This window comes from Schistocerca americana, chromosome 1, assembly GCF_021461395.2.
Source record: "Schistocerca americana isolate TAMUIC-IGC-003095 chromosome 1, iqSchAmer2.1, whole genome shotgun sequence".
In the NCBI taxonomy this organism is placed as follows: Eukaryota; Metazoa; Arthropoda; class Insecta; order Orthoptera; family Acrididae; genus Schistocerca; species Schistocerca americana.
Genome location: NC_060119.1, coordinates 93,945,786 through 93,958,087, shown reverse-complemented (window position 1 = coordinate 93,958,087; position 12,302 = coordinate 93,945,786). Strand labels below are relative to the sequence as shown.

Here is a 12,302-nt window from a genome sequence, read left to right as displayed (position 1 = left end):
CCCTTCCTTGTTTGTGTCGGTGCTGACTCCCACAGCAGCTGCCAGAACATTTGGAGTCTGACGAACACAAGCTGCTAAAATATCGAATAAAGGCAGAAGACAAAATATAATTGTGAACCATTTCCATTAGTCAATAAAATTCTTCTGGGTTTGAGGCCCCATTGTCAACTACAAAATTCCTACTTTTCGGCGACTGTTGCAAGACGCCTTCCTCAGGGTGTACTGCTAACTGCTAACCCAGAAGAATTTTATTCACTGCGACAATGGCCGCGGAAGCCTTCGTTTACATTTCCATTAGCTTTTTTCTCGCTGCTGAGTGCCGTCCGTGAGGTGGCATGAAGAGAACACGTTTAGTCACAGCCGAGCGTCGGGTGCCTGTTACGGCGAGCTGTTAAAACTCCTGTGCCTACGGTGTTAGCTACGCAGCCGGCTCACTGTCCTCCCCGTTATGACGCCGTGCGGCGACGCTCGAGTGTCTATGTCGAGCGGGCCGGTAATCGGCGCCGCTGCGGACACCGCAAAGTGCGGCGCTGCGATTAATCAGCGCTTTTGTGTTGTTGCGAGCCGAGATGGCGTATCGGAGCACCGATGCCGCTTTGTTTGACAACACGCCCGTGTCCGTCCGCGGTCAGGGATCGAGCAGACCGCAGATACAATAGCGGCCGCGCGTTTTGTGACGTAAGGCCCTCTCTGGCGTATCGCGCGCTCCCGCCGCACTTCGCTTAACACAATAATGCCGCCGCGTAGCGGACGGGTCGCTTTGCTCCAATTAACGCACAGTGTAATTGATCACGTTCTAGCAGCCCGAGGGCTCGCGGCTGCCCCTTTGTCTGCCATCGGCCTGCTTGTGTGCGTGTGTGTGTGTGAGTGAGTGAGTTTTGAATTGCGCCCGTATGAAATGGAAGAGCTTAGCGGACGGTTGCCTATTCCATACAGACCAGACTTGCAGGGTAACTCAGTCCCTACTGGTTATACAATAAGTGGGGGGAGAAGCTTCTCCTGTCCTGTTTGTTTTAGCGGACAGACAGCTCAGCTGGATTACAGACAGAGGCGCAATAATGTGTCATCAGTTATCCACTACAACTTACGCCAAAATTACTGGCAAGGCACTGGCTGCACCGAACAATGAACTACAGCGGCTTTACGAGGCCACTTCGCTGGGATCAGCAGAAAATATCTGCTGATACATCATGCAGTCTGGTCGCTTTCGGAGTGTGCGACTAGTGATAAAGTGCGAAATTTGGAACAGTGACCTTACTTACTGTTGTAATACTAATCGTCAGATGATTCTTCTGACGTTTCACCAGTATGAGTGGCTGGCATTGTCAAAGCTTCACCCTCCATTGCCGGTGGTGAACTGGAGCCGGGCTCGCGGCCGCAGACTATATGTACCTGGCGCGCCGGTGCAGTTCTCCTCTTGCTACCTGCGACAGTAGTTGGCTGCAGCACGTGAAGCCAGGATCCGTTTACCTTAAAGCTTTCCTCTTTCTTGTTGAAGCTATTCGTGTGTTTTTGTATTTCTACAGCTTCTCTGAAGACGCTGATATGGTAGTGCTTCTCTACAACCAGAACATCGGTGTCCGCGAATTTTATTATGTGGTCGGTGTTTGCGCAATATACGGTGTAAAGACGACCTTCAAACCGACAAGGAACATCAAACAGAGACTGAAGTTAAAATCTTCTCGGTTATTAGGCCACGTCATGTTTCTTCTAAAATGACCGACGTTTCGACCCCTCTGTTGGGATCTTCCTCAGAATCTTCTGGTGTCCACTGCTGCTGGCAAAATGGTGAAGAGCAAGACTACGCATACAAAGGTATCGGGTTCGATCCCTGGTCAGTCCCATTATTAAAAAGGGTTCTAGCGGTAGTGGAAGCCAGTAGATCGTGAGGAAGATCCCAGCAGAAGGGTCAAAACGTCGATCATTTTAGAAGAAACATGACACGACCTAATAACCCAGAAGATTTTAACTTCAGTGACAACGGCCACGAAAGCCTGCAGACACGTAAGATCAAAGAGTGTCTTAGATCAGCAAAGGAGAAAAGGGACCCAAATGCAATGTCGGGAATACACCGCATACCATGCATATGCGGAAAAGTTTACGTCGGAATGACTGGACGATCAATCAAACCAGGATAAAAGAACATAAAGTGACATTGCAGGATGGGGCAGGTGGAGATACCGGCCGTGGCAGAGCACGCACTGACTGAGACCGAGTGGTTATAGAGAAGCACTACCACACCCGCGTGTTCAGAGAAGCTGTAGGAAAACAAAAACACGCGAATAGCTTCGACAAAAAAGAGGAAAGCCTTGGAATAAATGGATATAAACGCATCCTGTATTCCCGTACTGCAGCGAACGACCGTCGCAGATAGCAAGAGGAGAACCTCACCGGAAATGACCACGGAGAAGCCCTCGGACGTTGGCACGCCAGGTACATATAGTCTGCGGCCGCGAGCTCGGCTCCAGTTCGGCACTGACAATGGAGGGTGAAGCTTTGAAAGTGCCAGCCACTCGTGCTGGCGAAAAGACAGAAAAATCATCGGAGGAATGTCGGCGGAAGAACCCGAGACAGAAGCCAATAGGCAGATTGTCAAAAAGTGGCCACGAAAGCCTTAACAATTTTGTAATAATAGCAATACGCCGAAGTACCAAAGAACCTGGTATAGGAATTCGTATTCAAATACAGTAAATAGTAAACAATTGCAGTAAACAGCCGGAAGAAGGCACTGAGATCAGCAATGCTTGTATAAGACAAGTGTCTGAGACAGATCTATTACTGCTGCTACAATAGCAGGTTATCAAGATTTAAGTGAGTTTGAACGTGGTGCTACATCGGCGAACGAGTGATGGGACACAGATGCTCCGAGGTAGTGATGAAATGCGGATTTTCCAGTACAACTATTTCACGAGTGTACCATGGAGATCAGGAATCCGATAAAACATCAAATCTCCGACACTGTTGAGGCCAGAAAAAGATGCTGCACGAATGGGACCAACGACGACTGAAGAGAATCGTTCAGCGTGACAGAAGTGCAACACTTCCGCAAACTGCTCCAAAGTTCAATACTGGGCCATCAACAAGTGTCAGCGTGCGAACCATTGTATCCAGCTGATGGACGTGTACAGGTATGGAGACAACATCATGAAACCATGGACCCTGCATGTCAGCAGGGGACTGTTCAAGTTGGTGGAGGCTCTGTAATGGTGTGGGGCGTCCGCAGTTGAGCCATATGGGACCCATGATACGTATGGACGCGACTCTGAGAGGTGACACGTACGTAAGCATCCTGTCTGATTACCCGTATCCATTCATGTCCATTGTGCACTCCGACGGACTTGGACAAATCCAGCTGGACAATGCGACGCCCCACACGTCCAGAATTGCTACAGAGTGGCTCCAGAGGCACTCTTCTGAGTATAAACACTTCCGCTGACCACGAAGTTCCCAATATATGAACATTATTGAGCATATCTGGGATGCGTTACAAAGTGCTGTTCAGAAGAGATCTCCACCCTCTTGTACTCTTACGGATTGATGGACAGTCCTGCAGGATTCATGGTGTTAGCTCTCTCCAGCACTACTTCAGACATCAGTCGAGTCCATGCCGCCGGCCGGTGTGGCGGAGCGGTTCTAGGCGCTTCAGTCTGGAACCGCGCGACCGCTACGGTCGCAGGTTCGAATCCTGCCTCGGGCATTAATGTGTGTGATGTCCTCAGGTTAGTTAGGTTTAAGTAGGTCTAAGTTCTAGAGGACTGATGACCTCAGATGTTAAGTCCCATAGTGCTCAGAGCCATTTCAACCATTTTTTTTTTCGAGTCCATGCCACGTCGTGTTGCGGCACTTGTGTGTGCTCGCTGGGGCCTTACGCCATGTTAGGCATGTCTACCAGTTTCTTTGGCTCTTCGGTTTAATAATAATGAAGAATTACGACGATGTAAACGTACGCACTTCGTACGCTGCTATCGCATTGTAGACACTTATTTTTCCAACATGCCCCATTTCAACAGTCTTCTGCTGCCATCGCCTGATGTAAGGGGAAAACACTAAAACAACAGCGGGAAGGGGGTGGCGGTGTGGGTGCAGGGAGACAACAATTTATATGGCAGATTATATAAAATATACAAAGTTTCAAGTACTTTATGGAGCTTCTTACATAACTGGCAAGTTACATTTCATGAAGTCCAAACATAAAAACCACTCCACGTATACATGTCTTCCTAAAATCCAGTTGACAAAATGTGCACAGTTGATAAATTGCACGCAGATGACAAAATTCACATGGCTGATAAAACCCTCGTATCGTCCATGTATGTTGGTAACGAGTATGATTCTCATGAGCTGGCTGTAAAGCGCTACACTGCCGGTCGAGTGTTAACATAAGGGGGACAGACACGTAACGAAGTTACCTATCTCACTGTTTGATTGTGCCATCCATTTTCAACCATATCGATCGCACGACATCACAGCCCGTGTACCTTACAAATAAGGACAACAATGAATGTATTCTATTTCAGAAATAACGGTCTAATTAACATTGTTTAAGTTACCTCATCATTTACTTGTTGATTATGACTGATGACATCTTACATAAATGACTGGTAACAATACATAAGTTCAGAAGGAATCATATCTGGAGAAGCTGGCTGATCCGGAGAAGAGTGAGAAACATAGGGTAAGTTATGAGATGATTTGGAGAAAAGGAACAGAAATAGATACGGAGGAGGAAATCATGGATAGTGTTGAAGATTGACAGAAATATTGGTTCGCTGTGTGATGGAAGATAGACACCTGGGATACTGCTGGGCGGAGGCAACGCCAACGATAAATCACCCGCTGACTGCAAGCCGATGAGCGTGTTACTGGCACTAACTCAGCTGATAGAGTACACTTCTCATTGACAGCTGGCGGACTACAGATTACGTGGTAACATCTGCGACAATTGTTAATCAGGGTTCCGAAAACGCAATAGCGCGGAAAATAAACTAATGCAACTGCTTGACAACATCAAATATGCCAGGGAAAGCAGTGAAGCAAAATTTTCGCACTGTTTCTAGTTTCAAATAATTATTTTGATACCGTTTATTTCGATTCAATCACTCCGTTATGCTGCGTAGCAATGCCTCTGTCTTTGATAACAGTCTCAATTCAGTGAGGAGAAGAGTCGTCAACTTTATTCGGAGATACCATATCTAGCTCAAGTCACTCATTCATAATTCGATGCAGGAGAGTAACAAATTACGGGAATTTCGTTGCTACATTACACAAATGGTTCAAATGGCTCTGAGCACTATGGGACTTAACTTCTGAGGTCATCAGTCCCCTAAAACTTAGAACTACTTAAACCTAACTAACCTTAGGACATCACACACATCCATGCCCGAGGCAGGATTCGAACCTGCGACCGTAGCGGTTGCGCGGTTCCAGACTGTAGCGCCTAGAACCGCTCGGCCACTCCGGCAGGGCTACATTTCATCCGCTGATGTAAACAGTCCAACACGTATTCTTCGGGATCATGATCGGATGACTTAGCGGGTTATTCAAAGTTCAGTAGTGTGCTTTAGCGTTCATCAGGACCGTTCGTGTGCAGCCCTGTAAACATGGGACTTTACATCTCGGAAAATGGAAGTGTCCACAACATAAACACAATGAAGATATCTAAGAGAGGACAACACTCAGTCACCAGGAATGACAAAATGATCATCATCTTTCTTGTGACAGTGAAGCCAAGTCATTCCACGTAAAAGGCAAACAAAACGTCGTAGAACATCGAGTTAGATGGCGGAGTGGTTAGTTTTGTGGCGGCGTTCGTAGCGACAAACAATTCGCTATAGAAACGGCTTACGAAGTCACCGCCACACTTTTAATAGCGGGCCGACCGGTGCGCTGGAACAGTGAACAGAAAGATGAAAACCCAAACACTCTGATTAAATAAAAGTCGGTACTTATCTTTATTAACGAAGATACAGAAACACAGTAGTGAACTCCGTGTCTACAGAAATCTGTCTAGTTCGAGTCGGAGCGGCTAGGTCAGCGTCGGCTGACGACAAACAACAACTCTGCTGCGATGAACACACAACTGACTAGCAAGTACACAATTCGGTGGCGAGTATACAACTGAGCGGCGAATACAGAACTGTCCTAGCGCTCGCGACTCCAGCGAGTAAGAAACCAGAAGCCAGCGGTGGCGCGCGCAGACTTGCGGCGATTTCCTGTCTCGCTGGCGCTGCTTATGCGGACGGCGTCCGGACTTTGATGCTGCCAACCTCTTGGCAGCGGGCTCGGGTGGCATTACTGGCTAGGATATAACACTCCTCCCCCCCAAATCGCCGCACCGTCGTTGAATAATGACGTGGCGAGCGTCGACGGCGGGGGAGGGGTCTGGCCGCAGGCGTAGCAGAAGAGACCGGGGAGGAGACTGTTGTCGGTGGCAGTCCCCGGTCCGCACCCCAGCATTGGCTGCGCGCGGACTCGGGAAACACCGACTGAAAACCGATGTCAGGGTGCACGCCTGTGACCACGGGCGCAGCTTCTGGTACTGGACGCGACGGGGCGTCGGGACCCACGAAGAGAGGCAGCGTCTCCTGACGCTGCGTCGACGGCTGCTGAGTGGGCGCCGGACAAGGCGCTGCGGGGTCAGACTCCTTGGGGGTGCCCAAGGAAAGCGGCTGCAGGACAGGCAGCACAGCCACCGCTTGGGAAGGCGGCCCGGCTGAGGGGTCGACGTCCATCAGCTCCGAAGGCGGTGGCGACTGAAGAGGGACCGCAGGCGCCGTAGCGACCACCTGGGGCGCTCCCGGATGAAGCTGCGCGGGAGGCATCAACGGGACGGGCTGTCGGCGTGGTAGCGGCGACGGCTGCTGCTGCTGCCCTGGGGGCGGCAGCGAAGTCGGAAGGCGCGACTGGAACCCGCCGCGGACCAAATCTGTGGACAAAGAACGAGCGGCAGAATCCGGGCGGCCAGCGCGGCGCAACTGGTTCTGATGCCTCCTGTGCACCCCAGTAGCACCTTGAACAGTATAAAAACCGCGACCCTGGACACTTATCACGGTACCACATTCCCAACGACGGCGACCGTGATAAACTCTGAAAAAAACGGCGTCGTTGCGCTGGAAACGCGTGCGATGCTCAGAAGCGGCGGGTCGATCCGGGGGGTGCAACAACCGTAGTAGGGTGCGATGACGACGGCCGTGGAGAAGCTCCGCAGGCGAAGGGCCGTCGCGTGGCGTGGTCCGGTACGACGACAGGAACGTGATGAGGGCCTGCTGACGAGAGTGCGTAGCACGAAGGCGGTCCATATGATCCTTGAATGTACGTACAAAACGTTCCGCTGCACCATTCGATTGAGGGTGGAACGGCGGAGTAATAACATGGCGAATGCCATTGGCAGAACAAAATCTTTCAAATTCAGCAGAGGTAAATTGTGGACCATTGTCAGACACTAAAACTTCTGGAAGACCCTCAAGACAAAAAATTGAAGTCAACGCCTGTATAGTTTGTGCAGACGTTGTAGACTGCATGGGCACAACAAACGGAAAATTACTAAAGGCATCTATCACGATGAGCCAACGAGAATGCCAATATGGACCAGCGAAATCAATATGTACTCGCTGCCAGGGACCGGCAGGGCGTGCCCACTCAAAATAGCGTTGAGGCGGAGCACCTTGGTGTTCGGCACACGTCGAACAATCTGTAGACATCTGCGTAATCTGCTTATCAATGCCGATCCATGTACAATGACGGCGGGCAAGCTGCTTGGTGCGGACCACTCCCCAATGACCTTGATGCAACAAGTCGAGGACCTTGGATTGGAGCACTTGGGGAACCACTACACGAAGCTGGTCATTCTCGGTACGTAACAGCAAAACTCCGTGCGAAACAGACAACAGATGACGTTGCGGATAATAGCGACGAACCACAGGATCCGATATGTCCGTTGCCTTGGACGGCCAACCACGTTGAACAAAACGTAATAGTAAACTCAGATGAGGATCCGTAGCTGTCTCACGTGCCACCTGACGATAATCAATCGGAAAATCCCGGAGGGATTGATGCTCATCGGCATCAATCTGATGGCAAGAGTCGTCAGAGGAATCGAAGACATCATCCGCAGCAATCGGCAATCTAGAAAGCGCGTCAGCGTTTGCATGCTGAGCTGTAGGGCGATACAGTATCTCATACTGGTATTGTGATAACAAAAGAGCCCAACGTTGTGGTCTCTGAGCTGTCCGCTGAGGAACTGGTTTAGACGGATGAAACAGTGACGTCAGGGGCTTGTGATCTGTTACTAAATAGAATGGTCTACCATAGAGGTAGTGATGGAATTTTGTGACACCGAACACAATAGCCAACGCTTCCTTGTCCAATTGGCTATAATTACACTGAGCTTTGTTTAGCAATTTAGATGCGAACGCAATAGGACGTTCGGTGTTACCGACTCGGTGAGACAACACAGCACCGAGGCCGAAAGAAGAGGCATCACAAGCTAACACCAGAGGCTTGTTAGGGTCGTAATGGACCAGACAACGATCATTCAATAAAGCCTCTTTAAGCTGCTGAAAGGCTGATTGGCAATCAGCTGACCACACAAACGGAACATTCTTACGGCGGAGACGATGCAACGGTGCAGCAATCTGTGATGCATTAGGTATAAACCTAATATAATATGTCAATTTGCCAAGAACTGCTTGCAATTCATGCAGATTGCGAGGGGCGGGCAAATCACGAATAGCTGCTAAATGTGACTGGGAGGGATGAATGCCTTGAGCATTAATAACATGTCCCAGATACACCATCTCCGTAAGGAAAAATGAACATTTATCGATGTTGCAACGTAGGCCTGCCTGAGACAACACTGTAAACAAACACTCCAAATTACGGAAATGTTCAGCAGGCGTCCGACCGGACACAACAATATCGTTTAAATAGTTGCAACACGATGGCACATTAGCCAGAAGTTGTGACAAAAAACGCTGAAAAACAGCTGGAGCTGACGCACAACCAAAAGGCAAACGCAGAAAACGGAACAACCCCAACGACGTGTTTATGACAAAATACTGTTGTGATTGCTCGTCGAGGGGCAATTGCAAATATGCTTCACGGAGATCAATTTTGGAAAAGAAACGAGCTTCCCCTAACTTATCCATCAGCTCGTCCGGTCTAGGCAAAGGAAAAGAATCAATGACAGTCTGAGGATTAACTGTCGACTTAAAATCAGCACACAAACGTAACTTGCCAGACGGTTTCTTTATAATAACTAAGGGAGAAGCCCACTGGCTCGCTGAAACGGGTTGAATAACACCGTTGTTTTGCCAACGACGAAGTTCATCCGCTACAGGTGCCCGGAGGGCGTGAGGCACTGGACGAGCACGAAAAAATCGAGGCTGAGCATTATCTTTTAACGTAATATGAGCGGCAAAGTTCGCAGCACAACCTAGTTCGTCTTTAAATATGTCACTGTATTGTTTACACAAATCGGTTATGCTGTCTTGAGGAACAACAACAGAATTAATTTGCAACACATTGTCTTGGATAGACAGGCCAAACAAGTCAAAACAGTCTAATCCGAAAATGTTTACACTGTCTGTAGCGCGGAGCACTGTGAATGAAACTGTTTTTGTATTGCCACGGAATGTGGCTGGCACGCTACATACACCTAACACAGGAATTTGTTCTCCACTATAAGTAGCCAAAGAATGTTTTGCCGCTGAAAGTTTAGGGCGGTCGATAGCCGCATACGTAGCACTATTTGTGAGAGTCACAGACGCACCAGTGTCTAATTGAAAATTGAAGGTCTTATCCTGGATGCGTAGCTTCACAAATAGTTTATTACACTGTCTCTGGATCGGTGCAGTGGAGGCGGAAGACACAAAATCAGCGCGTTTAGCGCGTGTTCGCTGCTTGCGACAACTCGTGGGTTGGGCGGGTGGAACAACAACTCCCGCTTCACTTGCAGTCTGTACAATACTTTTTACAGCGTTTGAATTACGCTTGGGTCGCATAGCAGAGGGCTGGGTGGGTGGCTTATTGCGAACAAGTTTATTACCCACACGAACCGTGGAAGAGTCTTTAAACGCGACCTTCTGGGCGGGCTGGCTTTGAAGAACATGAATATCCATGGGCTGGGCAGCACTAGAATTGTTCTTGCGTTTACGCCAACAAACAGTCTGGATGTGTCCTTTCCTTTGACAAAAGTGACAAACCGCGTTTCTTAACGGGCAACGTTCACGAGGATGAGCAAGAACACACTTAGGGCAAGACTTAACTCCATCATTTTGCACACGCGGCTGACGAATGTGTTTAACATGACGCGGCCGGCTAGTGTTTACAGTCTGACTCTGCCGGTGGGGCCGCGGGCGTGACATAACTTGCTTAGCACAGGCAATTTGAGAAATACATGGCTGATCTAACTCACACTCAGCATAGTCAAAAGTATCTTGGGCTTCAATGATGTTCATCACAGTCTCTAATGACGGGTCAGGCAACTTTAAGATAGCAGCACAAATACGAGAATCTGCAATGTTTTGAGTAATAGCGTCTCGTAACATGACATCACTGTAGGAAGCTCCACACACACAATTAAATCGGCACCGACGGGTGAGGCCCCGTAAATCTGTTAACCACTGTTTATTAGATTGATGTGGCAGTTTCTTTAATCTGAAGAACTTGAATCTGGCTGCTGCCACATGAACTCGCGACTCGAAATACTCAGCAAGCTTGTTAACAACAACGTCATAGTCTAAAGCTTCTGGCTTGGATTCCGGGAACAACTTACAAAGTAGTCGATAGACTTCCACGCCTGCAGTGGAAATTAAATAAAGCTGCCGCTCAGTACCCGTGATTTTGTAGACTGTCATGTGGGCCTGCAACTGCGCGAAATATTCTCGCCATTCTTCTCTTGATGCATCAAAAGCACGGAAAGGTGGTGCTGCCTGTGCTTGTTCCTTTTGTGTTGGAGGATTAGCCGCTTGTTTGGCGATTGCTTCCACCAGACTTTGTATTTGCTGACTCTGTAACAAGATCAACTGTTGTAATTCGGCAGACATAGTGAACACAAATTAAACCAGCCCCCAAAATTTTATCGCTATAATTAGTATAACCAGAAACAAGTTGAACCAGCCCTGCACACGAGTTCGGAAGTCCTCGTCGCCAGTTTTGTGGCGGCGTTCGTAGCGACAAACAATTCGCTGTAGAAACGGCTTACGAAGTCACCGCCACACTTTTAATAGCGGGCCGACCGGTCCACTGGAACAGTGAACAGAAAGATGAAAACCCAAACACTCTGATTAAATATAAGTCGGTACTTATCTTTATTAACGAAGATACAGAAACACAGTAGTGAACTCCGTGTCTACAGAAATCTGTCTAGTTCGAGTCGGAGCGGCTAGGTCAGCGTCGGCTGACGACAAACAACAACTCTGCTGCGATGAACACACAACTGACTAGCAAGTACACAATTCGGTGGCGAGTATACAACTGAGCGGCGAATACAGAACTGTCCTAGCGCTCGCGACTCCAGCGAGTAAGAAACCAGAAGCCAGCGGTGGCGCGCGCAGACTTGCGGCGATTTCCTGTCTCGCTGGCGCTGCTTATGCGGACGGCGTCCGGACTTTGATGCTGCCAACCTTTTGGCAGCGGGCTCGGGTGGCATTACTGGCTAGGATATAACAGTTAGCACGCTGGGATCACACACAGGAGGTCGACGGTTTAAACATGCGTCCGATCATCCTGATTAGATTTTTCGTGACTTTCGTAAATCACTTCAGGCAAATGTCGGGATGGTTTCTTTGAAAGGGTACGGCCGGCTTTCATCCCCATCCTTCCCTAATTCGATGGGACCGATAACCTCGCTGTTTGGTCCCCTCCCCCAGATCAACCAACCAACCTCATAATCTTCTGCCTACACTACATTCTCCACAGATCCGTCTGTGGACGTCACGCCATGCACCATTTCAAACGAGAGGAATCGTGACTCGTTTGAGCACAACACACCTTCAGTCAGTCAGTTCGACAGGACTATGAAAACACAAAAAAGCGCAACGTATTATAATGCCTAAAAACAGTTGGCATTCAAAACAGCTTCGAGTCACCTCGGAATGGATGACACAGGCGCTGCATGGTTTTCATGGGAATCTTGTGCCATTCTTCCTGCGAAATAGTGACAAGTTCAGGCAGCGATAGTGTAGGGTGACAGCGGTCATGCAGCCTTGTTTCGAAAATAAACCACAGAAGCTCGATATGATTTTGAGAGCAGTCGACTTGGTGACCACGGGATAAGCAACAATTCATCCTCGTGCACACAA

General features: G+C 48.9%; 1 protein-coding gene across 1 annotated transcript; it reads right to left on the bottom strand.

Annotated features, from left to right (window-relative positions):
- Window positions 1-414: 414 nt before the first annotated feature.
- On the bottom strand, window positions 415-10,118 carry LOC124601773 (vegetative cell wall protein gp1-like). The gene is made up of 3 exons (XM_047136274.1): window positions 9,989-10,118; window positions 6,512-6,925; window positions 415-506 (listed from the first exon to the last, which is right to left on the bottom strand). Exons 1-3 carry the CDS (start codon window positions 10,116-10,118, stop codon window positions 415-417), a joined length of 636 nt encoding a protein of 211 aa, XP_046992230.1.
- Window positions 10,119-12,302: the final 2,184 nt, after the last annotated feature.

What these genes read in the sequence shown, in the direction of transcription:
- LOC124601773 (XM_047136274.1), bottom strand. Translation starts at nt 10,118, where the DNA reads ATGGATATTCATGTTCTTCAAAGCCAGCCCGCCCAGAAGGTCGCGTTT. An exon ending in CTCTGCTATGCGACCCAAGC is followed by an intron (nt 6,926 to 9,988) that starts GTAATTCAAACG and finishes CTTTGTCCACAG; the next exon opens with ATTTGGTCCGCGGCGGGTTC. An exon ending in AGCTGCGCCCGTGGTCACAG is followed by an intron (nt 507 to 6,511) that starts GCGTGCACCCTG and finishes CGGTGTCCGCAG; the next exon opens with CGGCGCCGATTACCGGCCCG.